Source organism: Leptopilina heterotoma, unplaced genomic scaffold (genome assembly GCF_015476425.1).
Source record: "Leptopilina heterotoma isolate Lh14 unplaced genomic scaffold, ASM1547642v1 Lhet_17, whole genome shotgun sequence".
NCBI classification, from domain to species: domain Eukaryota; kingdom Metazoa; phylum Arthropoda; class Insecta; order Hymenoptera; family Figitidae; genus Leptopilina; species Leptopilina heterotoma.
In genome coordinates, this window is record NW_025110886.1 from 243869 (window position 1) to 268508 (window position 24640).

The 24640-nt window shown below is 32.2% G+C and overlaps 1 protein-coding gene across 2 annotated transcripts in view; it reads right to left on the reverse strand.

Moving 5' to 3' along the window:
- LOC122499632 (carbonic anhydrase-related protein 10) overlaps positions 1 to 24640 on the reverse strand; it is a 124977-nt gene that overhangs the window by 43248 nt on the left and 57089 nt on the right. For both annotated transcript variants that reach the window (XM_043608083.1, XM_043608082.1), the window contains exon 3: positions 12415 to 12551. In XM_043608083.1, the coding sequence (XP_043464018.1) occupies positions 12415 to 12551 (137 nt within the window). The remainder of the gene's footprint in view (positions 1 to 12414; positions 12552 to 24640) is intronic.

The window sequence follows — 24640 nt, forward strand, 5'->3', positions numbered from 1 at the left end:
TTTGATTAAAGAATTACGCTGGGAATTAACTCTCAATTCAAAAATCCTATCACATGCTTGAATTTCGAAACAAAGCAATAGGGATTGAACAGTTAATGATCTTGTCACATACTATTAATGCTGCATTCGCTGCGTGCACTAACCTCGGAAAATTTGGAAAATTCTCGACAATTGACTACCCATGTTCTCGTATTATCAATTCAGGCTAAATGAGTATAAATGAAATCGGAACATTGAGTCCAGTTTGAATTTCAATTGTAGCGTAGTAATAGGCAATCATTGCTAATGGTCGAATTCGTTAATTTTACTCGGCTTGACCAACGAGAGAGAGAGAGAGTGAATTCAGCGATTTTCAAACTGAATTGCAATTAAATTTCATCTTGAATAGAAACTAATTTTTTTTTCACCCGTGAATTTTTATTCTTTGTATAAACATATTTAAATAATAATTTCATTTTAAGGATACATTGGTTTTGAGAATAAAAAATTGGAATTTTGTAACAATAGAGTAAGCTTTCCGGTAGATTGCTTTTTGATAGAGGTGAAATTATTTTTCAAGAATCGAGAAGTCTAAAAGTGGTGGTTAATGGAAATCGAAATTTTTACGATGATATATATCACAAAATAATGTAAGTTACCGACCAAGACTTTTGCCGACGTGTCTCCTAGAGTCGGTTCACTGTGAGGTTACCTCATTATTTTTAACCGATGATGCCATAATTCAGATCCTCACGACATATAATAAAATAGACTCTTTCTGGCATTATTCGGTCTTCAAAAATAACTTCTCTTACCACCCTGGTCAGAAGAGGAGTCTGACAATTCGTCACTATGTTACGAAAGTTTTTATACGAATTTTTTTTCCTACTTTATATAGCAAAGTTTTCTTAATCGTCGGCTTGTGATTCTGTTCACTTTTTTAAGTTCATTTATTTCACATTATCTACTAAAAATTTGCTCCTAATTCGTAAATTCGTAAAATTTATTGTTGTACCATAATTCGTAATTAGAAAATCGTCTAGAACAATTTCCTACTAAATATGTAGGATATAAATTCTTACCTTGATCCCAAGTCAATTTTTTTTTATATTTTGACGTTAATGGCTTAAAGATAATTCGATGAAATTCTTATCTTTGCAAAACTTTGAATAAAATATATGCAAATATTTTTTAAAAATATGAGAATTACTTTTCCAAAACCTCCAAAACTATTCCAAAGATTCTTTTAAAAATACTGATGCTCGCCTCCTTTATGAATATATAGATATTGCTTCTGTCCTCTACATCCTTATTTGCCATATATACAGAAAGTGGGTGACCTTATTATAGATCAGTCTTTCTTCGTTCTTTTTTAAATTATTATTAAAATAATAATATTATTATTTTAGTTTGAATATTAACCCTAGAACGAAAATATGCTTTTTTACCCTCTAACGAAAAATTGGGGTGATTTGACACCTCAAATTTAAAACATTAGAGAAAAGTATATATATTTTACTGAAAAATAGGTTTAATATAGTCAATTTTCTTCGATTTTCTATAAGGAAGATGATGGTATAATTTATTTTTCAATAAAGTAAAATCAAATAGATAAAAAGTTGTAAGAACGAAATATAAAACAAAAATTTCTCAAAATTGTCATTCTTTATAAAAACATGTAGTTTATCAAGAAATTGATCAATTTAAAAAATTCCAGAGAAACTTAAAAGCTAAATAGATGTACTTTAAGATAAAATTATTCAAATTGTGTTTATTACAAAAAATATAATAATATGAATAAATTACAATCAAACAAAAATTTCATAAAATTGACATTTTTTAAAAAACGACATAGTTTTTCAAAAAATTGATCAATTTGCATAATTTCAAGGAACTTTGAAAGCTAAATAGATGCACTTTAAGAGAAAATTATTTAAATTTGTTTTATAATAAAACATACAATTATTTGAGTAGGTAAAAATGAAACAAAAATTTAACAAAATTTACATTTTCTATAAAAGATTGCAGTTTCTCCAAAAATTGATCAATTTAAACAATTCTGGTGAATTTTGAAAGCTAAATAAATGCACTTTAAAAGAAAATTATTTATATTTGATTTAGAATAACAATATAAAATTATTTAAGCAAATGAAAATGAAACAGAAATTTCTCAAAATTGACATTTTTTTAAAAAAATAGTAGTTTCTCAAAAATGGATCAATTTTCAGAATTCCGGTGAATTTTGAAAGGTAAATAGATTCCCTTTGAGAAAAAAATATTCAAATATGATTTTATAAAAAAAACCATAATTATTTCAACATATAAAAATGAAACAAAAATTTCTGAAAATTCACATTTTTTATAAAAAATGTAGTTTCTTTAAAAATTAAACAATTTACAGAATTCGGGTGAATTTTGAAAGCTAAATATATGCACTTTAAGAGAAAATTATTTACACTTAATTTATTATAAAAATATACAATTATTTTAACAGATGAAAATGAAACAAAAATATCGCAAAATCGACATTTTTTATAAAGAAATGCAGCTTTTCAGAAAATTGATCAATTTTTACAATTTCACTGAATTTTGAAAGCTAAATAGATGCACTTTAAGAGGAAATTATTTAAATTCGATTTATTAAAAAATGGATAATTATTTAAACAGGTGAAAATGAAACAGAATTTTCTCAAAATTGACATTTTTCTATAAAATATGGTAGTTTTGTAAAAATAGATCAATTTTCAGAATTCCGATGAATTTTGAAAGCTTAATAGATTCGCTTTAAGAAAAAATTATTTAAATTTGATTTATTAAAAAAAACATAATTATTTCAACATATAAAAATGAAACAAAAATTTCTAAAAATTCACATTTTTTATAAAAAATGTAGTTTCTTTAAAAATTAAACAATTTACAGAATTCGGGTGAATTTTGAAAGCTAAATATATGGACTTTAAGAGAAAATTATTTACACTTAATTTATTATAAAAATATACAATTATTTTAACAGATGAAAATGAAACAAAAATATCGCAAAATCGACATTTTTTATAAAGAAATGCAGCTTTTCAGAAAATTGATCAATTTTTACAATTTCACTGAATTTTGAAAGCTAAATAGATGCACTTTAAGAGGAAATTATTTAAATTCGATTTATTAAAAAATGGATAATTATTTAAACAGGTGAAAATGAAACAGAATTTTCTCAAAATTTACTTTTTTCTATAAAATATGGTAGTTTTGTAAAAATGGATCAATTTTTAGAATTCCGGTGAATTTTGAAAGCCTAATAGATTCGCTTTAAGAGAAAATTAGTTAAATTTGATTTATTGAAAAAAACATAATTATTTCAACATATAAAAATGAAACAAAAATTTCTTAAAATTCACATTTTTTATAAAAATTGTAGTTTCTTAAATAATTAAACAATTTACAGAATTCAGGTGAATTTTGAAAGATAAATGGATACAGTTTAAGATTTAATTATTCTAATTTGATTTATTATAAAAATATACAATTATTTGAACAGATGAAAATGAAACAAAAATATCGCAAAATCGACATTTTTTATAAAACGACATAGTTTCTCCAAAAACGGATCAATTTGCATAATTCCGGTGAATTTTTAAAGCTGGGTAGATGCACTTCAAGAAAAAATAATTACAATTTGAATTATTACAAAAAAGATAACTATTTGAACAGATGAAAATGAAAATAATATTTCTCAAAATTGATTTTTCTTATAAAACGGTATAGTTTCTCTAAAAATAGATCAATTTACATAATTCCAGTGTATTTTGAAAGCTAATTAGATGCACTTTGAGATAAAATTATTTAACTATGATTTATTAAATGAGATGCAATTAATGGATCAGATGAAAATGAAACAAAAATTTTCTAAAATTGACATTTTTTATAAAATGGTGTAGTTTTGTAAAAATTGATCAATTTCCAGAATTCCGGTGAATTTTGTAAGCTAAATAGATGCACCTTAAGATAAAATTATTCAAATTTGATTTATTAAAAAAAAACATAGTTATTTTAACATATGAAGACTAACTACAATGAAAAGAAAACTGGTGTGATTTGGCACCTCAGACTATTTTTTCAAACAAAGAATACCCATATTTCCAAAGATCCTCATTTGCTTAAAAAAATTAAACATTAAAACAAATCTTTACGATATTAAATGCTGAGCTTTGCTAAAAATACGAATAACTCATTTCAAACAATTTAATTAAACTAAAGTGATTATCGCGCTCTATATTTTTATCACGTAAGAGAAGCATTCCACTCCTGGTTACAATTAGTGAGATGAGCAAAGTATAAAAATCCCTCCACTTAATATCGTTTTTTAAAAAAAAAAACTTCTAGTCAAGAATTTACGCTGTTCTATATTTTTCAAAAAGAATTATTCGAAATTTTTTTTTACAAAATATGAGAATTAATTTCTCCATTCAATGACTCTCAATAACTTGAAATATCACTAATAAATTGGTGCAATTGGCACAAAAGACTATAAACTCGGGGGGGTGGTTGTTTTTTTTCAAATCTCAGAACTGAATGTTCCCCCATTCCCTCCTAAAACTCAACTGCTTCCGGGAATGATTGTTCTTCGTCTAACTTTACACAACGACCAGCGGCTGTGCTTCTAGCTTATTTGAACTTCGGACAAGAACTAGGGCAGTCTTTGCACTCTCTTTCTCTTTCATAACAGTGGATTTTAAAACCACCTTTTGCGAAATCCAGTAAACGACACATGAAAACGAAGGCCTTGGCCTCAGGTGTTCCTCTCGCGACGACCATTCAACTTTTCTTGAGATTCGAACTTGGAAGTCGTAGAAAAAGCCAAAAGGACGTTAACCTAAAGCAAGTGTCGACAGCACGTGACACCGCGCCACTTTGAAGTAGCAAGAATTTATCAGGTTAATAATTCTGCTGGATGTGGTGCCGTTAGATATCGAATTTTCATTTTTTTTTCAAACCTACCTTTTAATTAATAAAAATTCCTTGAATTTAAAAAAATATATAATATCTCTCTAATTTTTTTTCTCGAATATATACCACAAAGAGAAAAAAAGAGTTTAATTTAATATATGTATATAAAAATCAATATAGAAACGGCAGACGAATAAATACAGGCAGAGAAATCTTTATCCTACGGATAAAGAACATTCGAATATCTTTCTAAGGGGAAAATGTGTAGCGCAATATCGATTTCCTTTAAGCTTTTCTAGGTATGGTTCTTTAACTTCAATTTTCGTCAGTCTAGACATTCAGATTAAATGCAACATTTTTTTTTTTAAGTAATGATTATTAATAAATATAATAATAAAATGATAGGATTAATAAAATTGCTAACGTTCTCAAATATGGTTGTTTAATATATAACTGACTATGAAAAATGACACAAAAAACATTTTCCAGTAAGAGGATAATAATTAAATTTTAAAGGGTAAAAATATTTTTCGAGAACAATTGTACGTGAGTGGTTCATAAAAATAACATCAAACATAAAGTGGGTGTGTCGGGCCTAAAGGTGATATGCCGGAAAAAATTACTCATACAATATGTATGGAAAAAGTTACGAGTCATAAACTGTGTGGTACTGATAAAAATGTGACATTAAATGGAATTTGCAGAGAGAGAGAGAGAGAGAGAGAGTAATTGGCTGTGTATTGTTTAATTATTTTTTACTTAATTCCTTAAATTTAAATTTCTTCTGATTTCGCGAGTGAAAATTTTTTATAACACAAAAAGTCACGTGTTAATGTAAAGAAAGGATTGTCAGTCTGCCAAAAGTCTGTCAAGAGTTAACATCGACAAAAATGAGCCTTGCAATTGAATTTTTATTAATGATATTATTACGATTTTAATAGAAAGGTAAAGATGGAAAATTATTTTTTAAGTTTCTTTAGTTATTGTTAAGAAAAATTTTCGGTCGCCATATTGGATCCTCTATTTTTAATTTTGTAAATCTGACCTCAAATTCGCAATCAGCGACCCCAAAAACCCCCGAGTAACAAGTTTCAAGCGATTCTAAGTAAATTTCAAAAATATATCCGCCATATTGTATCCGCCATCTTGAATTTTGCAAATCCAACCTTAAATTCGTAATCAGCGACCCCAAAAACCCCCGAGTAACAAGTTTCAAGCGATTTTAAGTGAATTTTAAAAATAGGACCGCCATATTGAATCCGCCATCTTGAATTTTGTAAATCTGACCTTTAGTTCGCAATCAGTGACCCCAAAAACCCCCAAGTAACAAGATTCAAGCGATTTGAAGTAAATTTCAAAAATACGACCGCCATATTGAATCCGCCATCTTGAATTTTGCAAATCCAACCTTAAATTCGTAATCAGCGACCCCAAAAACCCCCGAGTAACAAGTTTCAAGCGATTCTAAGTAAATTTCAAAAATATAACCACCATATTGAATCCGCCATTTTGAATTTCACAAATCCGTAATTAAATTTGTAATCTAGGAGTTTTTAGGGTCGCTAATTATTACTAATCTGATGTCAGATTTTAAAAATTTTAAATGGCGGATCTAATATATCGGACAGAAAATTTTTAAATTTGATGGCTTTTTATAAAACTTGGCATCTAGGGGTTTCCGAAGTTGATAAATACGAATCTGATGATAGATTTTCATTTTGCAAAATGGCGGATTCAATATGGAGGACCGAAATTTAAAAACTTCATAGATTTTTTTGAAACTTGGTACCTAGGGGTTTTCTGGGTCGCTGATTACGAATCTGATGTTTGATTTTCAAAATTCAAAATGGCGGATCCAATATGACGGGCTGAAAAATTTAAAATTTCATAGATTTTCATGAAACTTGACGTCTATGGGTTTTCGGGGTCGCTGATTACGAGTCTGATGTTTGATTTTCAAAATTCAAAATGGTGGATCCAATATGGCGGACTGAAATTTTAAAATTTCATAGATTTTCATGAAACTTGATGTCTAGGGGTTTTCGGGGTCGCTGATTATGAATCAGATGTCAGGTTTTCAAAATTCAAAATGGCGGATCCAATATGGCGAACCAAAATTTTAAAATTTCATAGATTTTCATGAAGCTAAGTATCTAAGTGTTTTCGGGGTCGCTGATTAAGAATCCAAAGTCAGATTTTCAAAATTCAAAATGGCGTATCCAATATGGGGGACCAAAAATTTTTAATTTTGATAGATGTTCATGAAACTTGGTATCTAAGGGTTTTTGAGGTCGTTGATTATGAATCCGGTGTCAGATTTTCAAAACTCAAAATGGCGGATCCAATATGGCGGACCAAAATTTTTTTTTCTGAGGGTGTATAATTAATTAAAAAAAATTCTATTTTACAAAATCCAAAACGTTTTTTCAATTTAGTTAAAAACGATCTAACATTATGCGGCAAAACTTAATTTAAATTTGTATTTAGCGGTGCGTAATCAGAACCCATTATTTTAATTCCCTTCCACAGTAAATAGCCTTCGCAATATTAAATTATGAGGTTTTGAATATATTTTACAGATTCTGTCTCTCCTGGGGCGTTAAGAAGTTAATTCATGATCGCAGGTGTTAATGCGCACGTGAGTTATTCTTTTTTTTTTCTTGGTGTGTGAAAGAAAACAAAAGAAAGAAAAACATAAAGTTTGAGATCTTTCGATGGTGAAAAAGGATGGAGCATTCTAGAGAAAGAAAACAGGAGAAAGTAAAGCCGCCTTTACCAAAGACGTACGTTCAAGAGGGGGTGTTCGTTCTATTGTTTAATTTAAGTGCCAAAGTTTTAACCGGGTTAAACGGCGTATAAATTCGCCTTGGCGTTTCAAGAAGGTGGGAGAAGTTCTGGTCTCTCTATAGTGTTCGGTGTAGGATAGTATAAGGGGATTTTAAAGCTAGTAAAGGGCGACTGACAGTCTGCGATTAAAGCCAAGAGAGGGGAGGAGAGGACGACACCTCGACTCATCTCTTGTGGTTATCGCCAAATGGCTGAGGCTTCCAAAGATCATAGGCTGTGTGAGCGCTTTAAAAAACTTCTTTTTTTTCCACACTCTCTTTTTCGCCATGATTTTTTTCTTCCTTCTCTTTTTCTTTCTTTTTTACATTCATCTCACTCTATCCATTTTCTTTTTCTTTCACGTTTTGTCGGCGAGGATCAAACAATGGAGAGAACCAGAGGGTTGAAGCAGGATGCAAAGGTGATAGAATGCATCCTATGAGCTTGTGCTACTCTTGCGTTCTGTCGTTTGGAGAAAAATTGAGATAGAAGAGAGTTCAACGTTGGAGCCCTAGAAAGAGAGGAAAAGTGTTGAAAAGAATAAAAAAAAGCAGCGACGACGACGACGACGATTCGTGTCTTCTTGGCGTGAAATGCTTGCCTTTTGAACCTCGACCAGGCTATTTACGAAAGTGCCGCTACTTTACCTTCTACGATTTGTTTTACTCTCCAAAAGTCGTACAGTAGCTCACATTAATAGTTCCAAAGGTCTGACACAACTCTCTTGATTTTTTGATGCTCCTTACGCTTTATATAAAGAAAAAAAACTTCTTAACACCCATTCCCTTTGGACGAAACAATTTTTTCTCATCAATTATTTTTTTCGATTCATATTAACGAAAATTTTTTGGTCTTTTCATTTTAGATGATCCAGTCCAGAAATATTCTTCTCACCGCAAGATACCTCACTTTGGAAAAGCAAATTCTTTATAGAAGATTAAAAAAAATTATTTTCATAAATAAAATATGTCAAAAATATGTCTAATAATTGAATCTTTTGTAATAAATATAATTTGAATAATTTCATCTAAAAGTGCATTTATTCAGCTTTAAAAAAACACTAAAATTATGCAAATTGATCCATTTTTTAAAAAACTATGTCGTTTTCTAAAAAATGTCAATTTTGAAAAAATTATGTTTCATTTTTATCTTTTGAAATAATTATATCTTCTTATGTTAAATTAAATTAAAATAATTTTATCTTAAAGTGCATCTCCTTAGCTTTAAAAATTCACCGGAATTATGCAAATTAATCCATTTTTAGAGAAACTACACCGTTTCATAAAAAATGTCAATTTTGAAAAATATTTGTTTCAATTTCATTTGTTCAAATAATTGAATTTTTTTAAATAAACCAAATTTGTATAATTTTCTCTAGAAGTGCATCTACTTAGCTTTCAAAGCTCTCTGAAATTATGCAAATTGATTCACTTTTTGAGAAACTGTACCGTTTTATAAAAACTGTTAATTTTGGAAAATGTTTTGTTTCAATTTCATTTATTCAAATAATTATATCTTTTGTAATAAATCAAACTTGTATAATTTTCTCTTAAAGTGCATCTACTTAGCTCTCAAAGCTCCCTGGAATTATGCAAATTGATTCATTTTTTGAGAAACTACATTTTTTTCAAAAAAATGTCAATTTTGAAAAAATTATGTTTCATTTTTATCCTTTGAAATAATTACATCTTTTTATATTAAATTAAAATTAAATAATTGTATCTTAAAGTCCATCTCCTTAGCTTTAAAAATTCACCGGAATTATGCAAATTAATCCATTTTTAAAGAAACTACACCGTTTCATAAGAAATGTCAATTTTGAAAAATATTTGTTTCAATTTCATTTGTTCAAATAATTGAATTTTTTTAAATAAACCAAAATTGTATAATTTTCTCTAGAAGTGCATCTACTTAGCTTTCAAAGCTCTCTAAAATTATGCAAATTGATTCACTTTTTGAGAAACTGCACCGTTTTATAAAAACTGTTAATTTTGGAAAATTTTTTGTTACATTTTCATTTATTCAAATAATTATATCTTTTGTAATAAATAAAATTTGTATAATTTTCTCTTAAAGTGCATCTACTTAGTTTTTAAAGCTCCCTTGAATTATGCAATTTGATTTATTTTTGAGAAACTACACCGTTTTATAAGAACTGTTAATTTTGGAAAATTTTATGTTTCGTTTTCATTTGTTCAAATGATTATATTTTTTGTAATAAATCAAATTTGTATAATTTTCTCTTAAAGTATATCTACTTAGCTTTTAAAGCTCTCTTGAATTTTGTAAATTGATTAATTTTTTGAGAAACTACACACTTTTATAAAAAATGTCAATTTTGAAAAATTTTTCTTTCATTTTAATCTGTTCTATTGATTGAATCTCATTTAATAAATCATATTTTAATAATTTTATCTTAAAGCGCATGTATTTAGCTTTCAATATACACCGGAATTATGCAAATTGGTCCATTTTTTGAGAAACCATGTCGTTTTATAAAAAATGTCAATTTTGAAAAATATTTGTTTCATTTTCATCTGTTCAAATAATTATTTTCTTTTTAATAATTCAAAGTTTAATTATTTTCTCTTGAAGTGCATCTATTTAGCTTTCAAATCATACTGTAATTGTGCAAATTGATCCATTTTTTGAGAAACTACACCGTTTTATAAAAAATGTCAATTTTGAAAAATTTTTGTTTTATTTTCATCGGTTCTATTAATTGAATCTCATTTAATAATTCATATTTGAATAATTTTATCTTAAAGCGCATGTATTTAGCTTTCAAATCATACTGTAATTGTGCAAATTGATCCATTTTTTGAGAAACTACACCGTTTGATAAAAAATGTCAATTTTTGTGAAATATTTGTTTTAAAATAAAGTTTAAAATACCCTTTATATGTGCAATAATTTTTAAATTAAAGTACTCAATAGTTTTCTCAGAAATTTTTTTTCAAAATATCAACATAAATAAAACGATGAAAAAAATCTTTTACATGATTTTATTTTACATAAAAATATTATAAAATAAGCCTCCAAAACAGCCTGGGTGTTTGACACTAAGGCTTAAAACAACGTTCTAAAAGCTTGAATCGTATATTATCTTTAAAAAAAAATTAACTTAAATAACCCACTTTTTCTATAAAAAAATATTTTCATTGTAATTTTTTGATCCTTATTTAAAAAAATCAAATTCGAAAAGAAATATGAAAAAACGTATTTTTATGTCTGGGTGTCAAACATCCAAGATGAGCAATAAGGGTTAACATTTTAATATATAGTTGCAGATTTAAAATGGAATTAGAAAAAATTTACGAGGCAATAAAACAGAAAAAGGGGGAACAAAATTTTGAATAAAATTGTTTTTAAAGGGATATAAAGGTTCACGGTATATTACACAACGCGGAAGCTCCTGAAGTTGGTGAGCCGAAGGAAATCTGAATAAATGTTTACTTAATGGAAAATTAGTGTTTCAAGCGTCTTTAGTTACTGCTAAGGAGGCAGTTGAGACTGCACATTACGAGGAGGGAAGTGGGTAATTAATAACTCTATTATCGAATTAAAGAAGATGCCCTGGAAAAATTGCCAAGAGTAAGGAAAAGAAAAACTAAAGAAAAAGAAGAAGAGAAAAAAAAACTTTAAGATCTACTACCATCATAAACGATGACAATTAACGTTCCGCTCTTTATAGATTATTAAGAAAGAATTTCTTCAAAAAAATTGGTACTCTTTTTTATTAAATAGAAATTTTTGGAAATTATTTAAACACTTAACCAAATGTCCGATTTGTAGTCGCAAATTAAGTTCCCTCATTATAAATGTACCTTTTTTTTAATAGTGTTTATAAAAGTATTTTTAAAACTATTTTCAGACGGTCTTTTTAATTATTATTAATTTTCAAAAATTTATTTTTAATAAGACATTTGGGAAGGATTCTCTTGCTAAAAAAATACTGTTAGACGTTAAAAGTCCTTGTTTCCAAGAAAATTCTGACTTTTACAGCATCTCGTACTTCTTATCCTGCACATCGTGGTTCACTTTCATATGCAGACGGTGTTTCTCTAACATGGAAGTAGTTTATGATCGAACCATCGTTCTGCCCTCTGTTTTCAAGCGATAAGAACCCAAGGCAAGTCGATGCTTGAAAAGTTATGGCTCATCTCTTTGACGCTAATCGATTCTAGTTCAAAAATATATTTCAAACACCCATAAGAGAAAAGTGACTTCCATTCAGATTTTTAACTATAATAAAAAAAAAAATTCAAAAGGTAAGAAACATGGATTTAAAAAACTGCAACTTTCCGGTAATTAAATTCAATTTCAGGGAAAATTAACTTTGAGGTAAATATAAAGGGAGGAATTAAAGATTAAAAAAAATATTTTCTAAAACCATTCATCGCTGTATTCAAAAAAAGGTTTTTTGTTTTGCATAGATGGGAAATTTGTGAAAATTGAACATCCGCTGGGGAGAATCGGATTTATATCCCAGCGACATTTCCTTCCTGTAGCGAACATTTATCAACAGTAGTATTTCATCTTAATTTAGGAGGAATGGAAAGTTGAAAGCGACAAGCATTTTGGTTCACATTTCGCTCTCGAGTTGTATGAATCCCGTAGGAGCATAAAAAGACAAGAAATGTCAGGAAAGAAAGATTGACAAATTACCCTGTGTTTGTCCACATGCACTGGTCTCAGGTGTGGGTCGAAGAGCAACTTGTCCGGCTCGATGTTGATGGGACTTTGCCGTCTTCCTTTACTGCACAATGACCATTGAGGATTTATGAGGCCCCAGAAGGAAGGTCCTAAAAAAACACAAAGATTACTGCAACTTATTGAGAATTTAAAGAAATAGACATTTTTTTGTTAAACTTGAAATAGAAAAAAATGTTGTTCCCACTTAATTAAAATTATTTTCATTCGTGTGATATTATTCATAATCCCTTGACGATTAAAAAATGTCCAGATTTTTCCAATGTTTCTAATTTTATAACATGAAACTTTTTCGATTGAATTCACAACAAGAGTTTGACGTGCGGTAAAGAGAGTGAACATCGTCTCTTTCTCTCTCTCTCCAAACTAGTTCAATTCATAAAAAGAATTTTCAACTCGTTCCACAATTTTCTACACAGGGGACTTCATCCCCTTTTGCCATTCACAACGCTTACTTTTCCTTGGAGAAATTCAACTTTTTCTCCTTACCTTCGAAAGTCAATACTGAAAACTAACTTCTGTTAACGAGACCACATTATTGTTCATTGGAAAATTTACATTGTTCATGCAGAGCACGTAATATGAATTACAAAAGTTGAAATTTCCCTGTGAGAAAAAAAAAAATGTGTAGGGTAAATTTAATTTAGACGGATTGTTGTCGAATGATGAAACTACTTCACACCTATAGAAGGGTGTGCCATTTATTTTCAAGGGAGGGAAGAATTTCAATTCTCATGTTGGAGAGAGTTGACAAAGTCCTGTTGGCCCTCTCTTTGCCTAGGTTCTCGAGTGGTGGAAAGTGCGTTAGGTGGGTAGGTAATAAATTATCCCTCGTATAAACAACACATAACCAACACGGTGGGTTGACCGAGCACGTTCCACTCTGACCTGCACTATTTCGTCACGCGAGAATACGAACGAGTGTTTTCGAAAAAGGAAACTTGGAATTATGTTTAGATATTTATTTCATCTCATATGGAACTCAAAATAGTCGAGGATTAATTAAAATTGTCACCGATTACGTAACTCATCTAGAATTCCATAAATCCTTAATTTGAAAATTAAAAATTTTATACGTAATCAAAACTGTAGGATCCGAAATGTGGTAATGGAGTTTAATATGCAGAATCCAAAATTTGGAAAATGAGAGATGAAATTTAAAATCCGGTATGGGGAATTAGGTGTCCGGAACGCAGAATCCGGAATTAAATAATCCATCCCCATGTCAAACAAATTTAGTTACATGAACTTTTCAAAGATTGCCAAAGTTAACAATAGAAGATTGCTTTCCTAACCAATCCAGGATCCCACAGTTCAGGAAAATAGAATTTGAAAAAATTGGGTAACGATGGGCTATAATATAGCAAATAGCATGCATTGTACAGTACAGCCATCGTCGTCGCGTTCAGCGTGAATGCAAGGAGAGAGTAGCGAACGCGCAAGTAACTTGTGCCGCGTGCAGTCGCTCCCCCCACCACTCGCTCTCTTCGTACCGCGACAGAGCGAAACTCTTATAGCTCGCTACACGATTCAAACTCCTCAGTTCGTGGCCTGACATGCTTCGAGGAGCTCCTTGGGAAGGATGGTTACGAACTCACTCCCTAGTCCATTGCCACTTGGACCTCCCTGAGGGAGCTCTCACGAGAGGACTTCGTGGTAAAGATTTCCTTTTCCTATACTCTGCCCCCCCCAGGTGTATACAGGAGCTTTTATTACACCTGAGGCTAAGCTACGGAGATAATTCCTTCCCTCAGAGAGCACCCTGGATAAGGAATAGACCGTTGAGTTCTTAATTTACAAATCTTTCGTTTCGGGCAAGAATATCAGCAGCGATTCCAATATTAGATTCTGGTTCCTGCCTTAAAAAGCCGATTCTGTTTTCTCAGAGTGCACGTCTTGATCGCGTCAGTCACGATAGATTATGGGACAAATTCTAGACTAGTTTCGTGAATTACGATAGATTTAGACAAAGGAAAACCAAATCCAACAGTACATTCCGGATCGTGGAATAAAGTTTCAAGAATTAGAAATAAGGTATCCGGATTGTGGAATTAAAATAACAAAATATAACTACGGAATACGAAAAGTACCTTCCGGGTTGTGGAATTAAGTTTCCGGAATCCGAAAAGAGCATTCCGGATCGTGGAATCAAGTTTCCAAAATTAGGAATAAGGTATCCGGATTGTGGAATTAAGTTTCCGAAATCCAAAAAGTACATTCCGAATCGTGGAATTCAGTTTCCAGCATTAGGCATGAGGTATCATGATTGTGCAATTAATTTTTCAAAATATAGCATCCGGATTGTGGAATTAAAAGTCTAAAATATAACTACAGAATGCGAAAAGTACATTCCGGATTGTGGAATTATGTTTCCGGAATCCAAAAGTACGTTCCGGATTAGGGAATTAAGTTTCCCGAATCCGAAAAGTACATTCCGAGTTGTGGAATTAAGTTTCCGGGATCAGAAGAGTACATTCCGGATCGTGGAATTAAGTTTCCGAAATTAGGAATAAGGTATCCGGATTGTGGAATTAAAAGTCCAAAATATAACTGCGGAATGCGAAAAGTACATTCCGGATTGTGGAATTATGTTTCCGGAATCCAAAAGTACGTTCCGGATTAGGGAATTAAGTTTCCCGAATCCGAAAAGTACATTCCGAGTTGTGGAATTAAGTTTCCGGGATCAGAAGAGTACATTCCGGATCGTGGAATTAAGTTTCCGAAATTAGGAATAAGGTATCCGGATTGTGGAATTAAAAGTCCAAAATATAACTGCGGAATGCGAAAAGTACATTCCGGATTGTGGAATTATGTTTCCGGAATCCAAAAGTACGTTCCGGATTAGGGAATTAAGTTTCCCGAATCCGAAAAGTACATTCCGAGTTGTGGAATTAAGTTTCCGGGATCAGAAGAGTACATTCCGGATCGTGGAATTAAGTTTCCGAAATTAGGAATAAGGTATCCGGATTGTGGAATTAAAAGTCCAAAATATAACTGCGGAATGCGAAAAGTACATTCCGGATTGTGGAATTATGTTTCCGGAATCCAAAAGTACGTTCCGGATTAGGGAATTAAGTTTCCCGAATCCGAAAAGTACATTCCGAGTTGTGGAATTAAGTTTCCGGGATCAGAAGGGTACATTCCGGATCGTGGAATTAAGTTTCCGAAATTAGGAATAAGGTATCCGGATTGTGGAATTAAAAGTCCAAAATATAACTGCGGAATGCCAAAAGTACATTCCGGATTGTGGAATTATGTTTCCGGAATCCAAAAGTACGTTCCGGATTAGGGAATTAAGTTTCCCGAATCCGAAAAGTACATTCCGAGTTGTGGAATTAAGTTTCCGGGACCAGAAGAGTACATTCCGGATCGTGGAATTAAGTTTCCAAAATTAGTAATAAGGTATCCGGATTGTAGAATTAAAAGTCCAAAATATAACTGCGGAATGCGAAAAGTACATTCCGGATTGTGGAATTATGTTTCCGGAATCCAAAAGTACGTTCCGGATTAGGGAATTAAGTTTCCCGAATCCGAAAAGTACATTCCGAATTGTGGAATTAAGTTTCCGGGATCAGAAGAGTACATTCCGGATCGTGGAATTAAGTTTCCGAAATTAGGAATAAGGTATCCGGATTGTGGAATTAAAAGTCCAAAATATAACTGCGGAATGCGAAAAGTACATTCCGGATTGTGGAATTATGTTTCCGGAATCCAAAAGTACGTTCCGGGTTAGGGAATTAAGTTTCCCGAATCCGAAAAGTACATTCCGAGTTGTGGAATTAAGTTTCCGGCATTAGGAATGAGGCATCATGATTTTCATTAAGTAATCCGGAATCCCGAGAGTATCTTCCGGATTGTGGAATTAAGGTTCCGGAATTAGGAATATGGTATCCAGATTGTGTAATTAAGTTTCCCGAATCCGAAAAGTACATTCCAGATTGTGGAATTAAAAGTCCAAAATGTAACTACGGAATGCGAAAAGTACATTCCGGATTGTGTAATTAAGTTTCCAGAATTAGAAATAAGGTATCCGGATTGTTAAATTAAGTTTCCAGAATCCGAAAAGTACATTACGGATTGTGGAATTAAGCTTTTGGAATTGGGAATGAGGTATCATGATTGTGGAATTAAGTTTCCGGAATCCGAAAAGTACATTCCGGATCGTGGAATTAAGTTTCCGGAATCAGGAATAAGGTTTCCGGATTGTGGAATTAAGTTTCCGGAATTTCACTCAGTGAAAAAAGTCCGCCATATTTCGATCCATTAGAATAAAGTGCATAAGATATATTAATTCATCGCCTCCATTAAAAAAAAAGAAAATTAAATTTTTGCCTGAGCTAGGAAATTTTCCAAGCAATATGAACTAATTTACTAGGCTCGATAATTTATTTAAATTCTCCCGTTGCTATCAGAGAAGTGCCGATAATTTTCTAAAAAGGATTCACATATGGTTTCCGATTAATTTTACGACTATGACAAATTGATTCATTTTTTTAATGTCACCCCCGGTTCGTTATGCATATTTGAATATAGAACTCTAATTGCACAAATGTTATATGTATGCAGGATGTTAATTCAAATAATCTATTTTCTCGTAGCGGTAAATAAATATCATTTGCATATTTAACAAAAATAATACACACCATTAACTATTGTTTCTTTTAAGTTTTTTGTTTAGACTCGGGCTTTAATCAGCGATGAATACTATTGTAATTTATGAGTCTTGGAGAGTAATTTATTGATGTTTGGTATTACGTCATTCGATGTTGACGGGACGTGAATTAATCCACAATGCGGGAACAATAAATCAACGTCCTTCAACATCAAGAGCAAAACGATATAATTAATATTCTGCATTATTTGAATTCCGAGTCTGAAGCGAAATGTCTGAGATATGGTTGCTCGAAATGCAGGATGTTGTTTCAATCCTTGGAATTCTGAGATGACGAAACAATGACGGAAAACGGGAAGGCGGGTTGCGATTATTCCTGTTATTTCATGATGTGAAGGAATGCAATTTCCAAAATATTTCCCTTGTCTCCAAACTAAACATTTAATCATCTAAATGTCATCTAAACATACTTCTTTGAAAATCCCATATCTCTAAGACGATTAAAAAAAGTGTCTAAAATCTTTCTAAAGGGGAAAAATGAATCTTGATATTGTTGAAACAAATCTTCGAAGAAATGTTCGATTGCGAGACATATTTACGAAGGGCATGAAAGGTTTGTCAAAGTCAAAAGGTAAATAAATAAAATTTGACATCGCCTGGATACACACTATTTTCATGAATGATCGCCGTCTGAGAAAATCCTCCCCCCCCCCGTGTAGTAAAATTCAATATCGGCGACATGCGACCCGCCTCTGTCGCTCGATTCGAAACGAATAACGTTCAGGCGCTGCTTTCAAAGAAACGAAAGCGAGAAAATATTTGCGCAGAAAAAAAAACTTCGCGACATCAGCAACTACGAAGCAAACGAAACGAATTTTTCTTCCCTGTTTGCAAACCTTTTCACAGTTTTCCATAAAGTTCCATAAACGCGAGTATGAAATTTAATACTTATCTTCTTTTTGTCGCCGATAAAAATCGGTCAAATAAATTTTCTGTTTTCTGGAAATTTTCTTAAGGACATTTTTCCAAGTAATCAATTTTTGATGATGTGGATACGATTCCCGGATACCTGATTTATTCACAGAGAGGAAAGTTCTGACCTTTAGGGACAACAAACATTTCTTAAATGAAACGTAAAATTGATAATTCAGCAGAGTCGTATTACCTCGTTGCTTTATTTGAACAGATTCAGTGTTTACCTTAAGAAAAGGGAAAGGTTTTATCAGCAGCAGAGGGGAAGCCCAGCTTTTAAGAGCAATCATAATTACAAGCAGCAGAAATTAACATACCAAATTATTATTCTCCTTCTGTTAGCACTCCACGATCAAAAAACATCAGAAATTTTTCCTCATGTCAGCAGCTCAACGTTTGAATGAACACTGTCCCTTTTGTCTGTCCGTTCAACTTCTTAATCCATTCTCATCCCCTCCACTTTTTGTCACAGAGTTATTCGGAAAAAGAAGAGAGGGAAAAGGGGGTGGAAGATATGAATCGAGAAAAAGAGAGAGTGAGAGATATTGAAGCCTAGGGTAATTGTTGTTGCGGATTAGAATGCTAGATTTAATTATTAATTAAATAAAAGTCCGGCAGCAGTATAATCAAATATTCCATCTATAAATATCAAAGGAATTTCTAGGTGGGTTGATGAAAAAAAAAAATTCGGGATAACAGTAGGAAGGTGGTAAGTACGGGCAGAGTGGATGAAGGGGAGAGAAGAAAGAGAGTGGGAGAGACTATGATCAAGCGTGAGAACTATGTGAGAATATGCGGTGCTATGGGTTGATTGGAGAATAGTGAAATGTATTCATGTATGCATATGAATTCCGTTGGAAGGATAGACTGGATGCCTTGACGCCTAGAAACGGAGATGCTCCGGGCTAGAACCCACCCTGTTGAAAAACATCTTAATTGGACCTCATACCCAGCGTACCAACCCACCGCATTTCCTCGGTCACCCTCTTCACAATATAACTACACATCGGGTTTTAGTTCGAAGCTCATCGATAACCGAAGGTTGGAATGCATCAAGTCATTGAGAGAGAAATATTTTTCAAATTAATACACGAGAAACCGCGAAATGTGAAAAGGGATAAAATCAAAGAAACATTCTATGTTTATAAAAATAGAAAAATTGTCCTCTAGATTGAATTTTCATCTACTGCTTTGAATTCATAACGATTGGAATCCCGACTTCTAAGAAATGATTTTCATCTAGATAGTGTAACATTTGCTTTTTTTTTTGCTAAAGCACATTTTTCTTGACTGAAAAGTTTTCAATATGTAAATTTTAATGAATTTTAATCCACCTTTTTGAAATTCATTTCTTGTCGAAAGAAACCTCTTTCTATTTGAATCACTTACGAAAGGCAATGTTTCGATGATCAGCAAGTAACTAAATTTAAAATCATTATCGAACTTCTTCAAAATACATCTGTATCGAAAGAAATTCAAAATTCTGCTTTTAACCTACAGGCGAGCCTACATGTAAAGTATTGTTTTGTTGAAAGCTAATTTTGAATTCTACTTAGCATCAACTAGGGCCAATTATCTTAATGATTGCAATTTACAATTCAGCTTTCTGACCGAACCCGTTTCCTCATCCTACTCTCTGTCAAACTCAATTATTCTACACTGTGCTTCGAAAATCTCATCAACTCATCTATACCTTTAAAAGGAATTTAATTCTTTTTCTAAAATGAGTTTTCTATAATTCCACCCAACGCAGGATGTGATTTACTTTTATCGACAAGGTGGCGCAGAATTGAAAATTGAAAGAAAGAGCGAGACAATAATCACCTTCTTTTCATTAAAAGAAAAGTTTGTCTTTTTAAAAACTTATCCAATGATAGTGAATAAGAAGGATGAAATCGATTAAACGGTTTTAGACATTTTCGATTCTATAGACTCAAGATTTTGCTGGAAGTTATTTATGTCAATAATCGAGAAAAAGGTGCAATTTATTTTCAATAAAAAGTTAGTGATTTTAGGGACACCCAGTGGTTGTTGATAAACGGTTATGATTTCAAGAAAGTAGTATTGGTTGGCTAATCATAACGCCATTCGTGTAGAAGGAGAATCTCGTTAATAGAACTAAGCTGTCGGCTTCTACACTTAATCACTTTTGCTAATTGCAGAATGATTGCTTTATGCTTCAAGTTTCAATAATAGGGTAGTTACAGTACCCTTACCACTCCCTTCAACTGACACTGTGAATTTCGCAGACTAGTTATTGGCATTGTAGGATGGATTTGTAATGGTTCGTCTGCCTCTAATGATCAGGGAAGATTTATCTTTCTTTTAAGCCATTCCTCGCTGTGGAAAACGCCTTTTTGAAAGTGACACGTAAATAGTAATTCTTTAAATCTTTCCGGACACTCAGCGGACTTAATGGGGACTTTGGAATTTGAAAAAAATTGCATCCAGCATTCGTACGATCATACAGCTTCTCCTAACTGGATGGTATATAAATCCAATCTTGATGTGCCCAAGATTCTCCAGATCCTCTTTTTCCTAGTGGGTGACCACAATATCGAACTTCATCCCTCGCCTCTTTGGTCCTAAGACAGTCACCTTCCTGCTTCTCGAGAACATCTTGCAGCCTCTACTGTACCTCATCTTCCTGGGTAAGGCAATCCAAGTCGCGGATCTCAAGAGTAACTCTTCTTATGCTTCCAACTACTTTGGTGACGTTAGAGGTGAAAGCTTCTCTATTGGAGTCTCCTCTGATTTGTATCAAGTGGTCTCCCTTTCTTATAGGCCTTGTCCTCACAATCCACGTAGGCTGACTGGATTTACCCAGACGTCACCAACCCAGAAGAAGCAGACCAATAAAAATTGGTTTTATGTGTTGCCCAATTAAGAAAAGAGTAATAGTCATCCGGTGTCATCGATGCCAGGGATACGGGAATATTGACACTAAATACTAAAGTTTAAGAGAAGCAACGTTAATCCTCATGGGATTAATGCCAAGAAATTAGTTGCCGGTAAAAAATTTAATCGATGCTTAAATTTCCTCAACAGTTATTAGCAATCAATACTTTTTGTAGAGTCTTAGAATATATCCACTTTCTTATAATCGGCTGAACTGATTGAGATAAAAAAAATTAAGTTACCTAGACATTATTATCAATTATTAAAATTGACTGTCATTGAAAATTCTCCTTCTCTAGCATACTTGATAATTAAATATCAATCCATCCTTTACAAAAATCTATTCAACCATTAAACCAAGAATTATTTCATAAAGCAGCAAATTTTTTTCAAACAGTTTCTCGTTAATTATAAAAAGACGCTTTTCGGGATTGATAGGAAAAACCGTTCATCCAATAATAGAAAAGAATTACTAACTTTTATTTCATAACGAACTAATGATATTATTCTGAAATTAAATATACTCTTCTGCAACACCGTTAACCATTTAGAAACATTCCCTTACATTAAATTATCCGAATCTCTTCAAGTCCTGTTAATAGTCTCTTTGTCCTAAAATTAGCCGAAGTTTAAAATTATCACCGCTAGTTACAATGTAGTTACAAATCCCTAATAATTGACACTGGCTTCTAACTTGAAATGCGTTGGGTAAATTGCTGCAATAATCGATGGGTCTCCTAATGAAGGGTCTTGAGGATAGGACTGTGGCTTTGTCTAAGCTATACGTGCCTTTAATTATAATTGTCCTGATCCTTAACCCAGATTATAGGTAGGCTACCTTAAATACCTTCTGAGAAGAGCCTAAAGAGTCACATGCTTGTATTTAATTATACAATAATTACCATCCTCTTTATTATTACATTGAGGGATAAAGATTTCCATTGTCTAGAGTTTAATAAACTTACATGACATCGGACTATAAAGATAAAAGACTTATCGACTTTTTTGTTTGAGTGAAATGTAGTCTAGCATGAAAGCTGAAAATGCTAATAGACAGGAGGCCTTATTGCATCGGTATTGCTGTAATGAAACGTTGATGTAATATTAGTGACCTGCTTCAATCGATAAACCAAGCTCTCCAACTCCCTACTGACCCTCAATACACAGATATATATTTATCGCACAATAATTTTTAATTACGCTTGCGTGCATAGCCTACCACAATTTAACGCTTTCACCGCTTCTTCATTCTTTAGTTCATGAAATTTTTAATAATTCTCCACCCGTTGACACAGACATTTAAAATTAAACGAATTATATTTAAAGAACATGAATTTATAATACTTTTTAACTTTACGGTATCATCAGGCTTTTATGATTCAAGTATGTAAATCAAACCACAAGATTAATACATTTACATATCTTAATTATTCCAGTCAGTTAATTGGAATTAATTAATTAATATTACAGCGTTAAAAAGTGTCATAATTAAAGTGTAGAGAAACCATAATTGATGACTATTCAAGTATTTGAGAATAATTGTTTTTACTGAAAGCAGTTCCAGTGGGTAATTTTATAACAAATTTGGTTTGGTCATGGCAAACGTTTTTTAGATTTAGGTCAATGATTTTGATTAATCTGAAGTTTCTTAATATGTTGTAAAATTTATCAGGTCTGCTTTCCAATGAACGTGAATGTGTTACGGGAAAGTTAGCAAAGTTATTCAAAAACATTCCCAACTAATTTTGAAACTTTATCTGATATTGTAGGGCAGAAAGGATAAAATGTCACTTACAGAGAATAATATCTGATGAGCTGAGGTATTTTGTCGTTTCCGGAAACCAATAATCTCAGGATAATATTTATCTTAGGGTTTGAATTACCTTGCTATTTCTCGAACACAATGGAGATAACCTGTAGCGTAGGTCTGAACAAATTGTTACCTACTAGTTTTGATTATAATTTCTATTCTCTTTGCTAGAAATCTGAACCAAGGGAGACTCGTCATGGAATCATTAGCACATGACTAGAATATTTTTAATCTTACTAAAAGATTAAATGAAAAATATATAAATCAAATGGACATTAAAAACCTTCTGATAACGAAGGACTAAAAATTTAAAAACTTTTTTTGGAGTAGTACTTTTTGTTACAAAGTAGCTTGGGCTTCTTTTACAGTTTGCGAACTTATGATCGACTTCTTCGCACCTGAAGCATGCAGTCGATCTGTCCATCGCGGTACAAAGTCTTGCAATGTGTCCACAATCTAGGAATAGATGATACCTAGTGATTATCAATCTCATCCTAATTGAGCACAACATATGGCCTAACTTTAGACGTCCCAATTCCTGCAATCTTTCCTCCTCCTCTGGGTTGGTGACTACAACTACGAGCTTCATCCCTCGCTGTCTTGATCCAAAGATCATCTAATTCCTGGTTCCTGACTTTATCAGGACATCTCCCAACATTTATTAGACACCTTCTTCTTCTTGTTGAATGACTTCTAACTCAGCCAACTGTCAGAACAAACAATATTGGACACCTTTTAATTGAGGAAGATAATCCAAGTGGCAGATTTCCAGTGTTACCCTTCGATCCACAGACTGTACCATACCCATGCCTTCTACTGCTTTGGGAAACCTCCGCAGTGAAGACATCTTTATTGGAGTCGTCCCCGATTTTAATCAGAAGGTCTCCCTTCTTTGTAGCCGTACAAGAGTTGTGGTAGCTTTTGTGTTTTTCGCGGTAAAAATTGTGAGCTGGTAAATTGAGTTCTCGCTTTTTATATCTACTATTAAACATTCATTAGTTATTAAACAGTAATTGATCATTCCCAAATGTTTCAAGACTTTATCTTAATTTTTATTTAAAAGAAAAGGATTCGCCATAACAACGAAAGTGGAATTGATATTTATATACATTGTTTGTATATACAGTATATTTTGAGGGCAACATTCAACTGAATGTAATGGTTGAAAGAGAGTAGATCTGTAGTTAAATGAAAGCTATCCCAGTTGTCTGTATAAACCGATATTGAGGCGATGCGCGAGTGACAATTACACTGAATCGAAAGCCGATTAATTTTACGTAGATCTACGCCTCCGTGCAAATTATAAACAACAGGAACAATTCGACAGTTAAAATAGACTCGAATTGCCAATTAAATCCGGCTGACAGTAAATTCGGATACTGACGCTGTTACAATCTAGAAATCGCCTTGTCATCGCGATAACGGTGTCTCGTTTTGCGGATTTAAGCCGGCGACCTACTCCCACCGCTATTGTAAATTTGTTAATTAGTTCAGTTAATTGTGGAGCTAGGCCGGTAATGCACTCGCCTTTGGAATAATAATGTACAGCAAAGTGGATACAGATCGATCGTAAAATTGGAAAATACATCACAGAGGAAAACCTCATTTTAATTACTTTTGAGTTTCATAATTATTATTATAATCAACACCAGAATGTAAATATAAATTAATATTAAATACCATTGAGGTTTTTTTTCAATTTTTTTTTGGAATTTAAAATTTTAGCTAATCTGGAGTATAGCCTCGAGAAGCTGAGAATATCTTGAAACGAAAGTAGCTAGTTATTCCGTGGGAGTTGAAGTGGAAAAATCTCCTCAGAACGAAGTCATTTGTACCACAGAGACTTAAGTTGGCACACTCGTATTCAGTGCGAAGTGATAAAGGTGGAA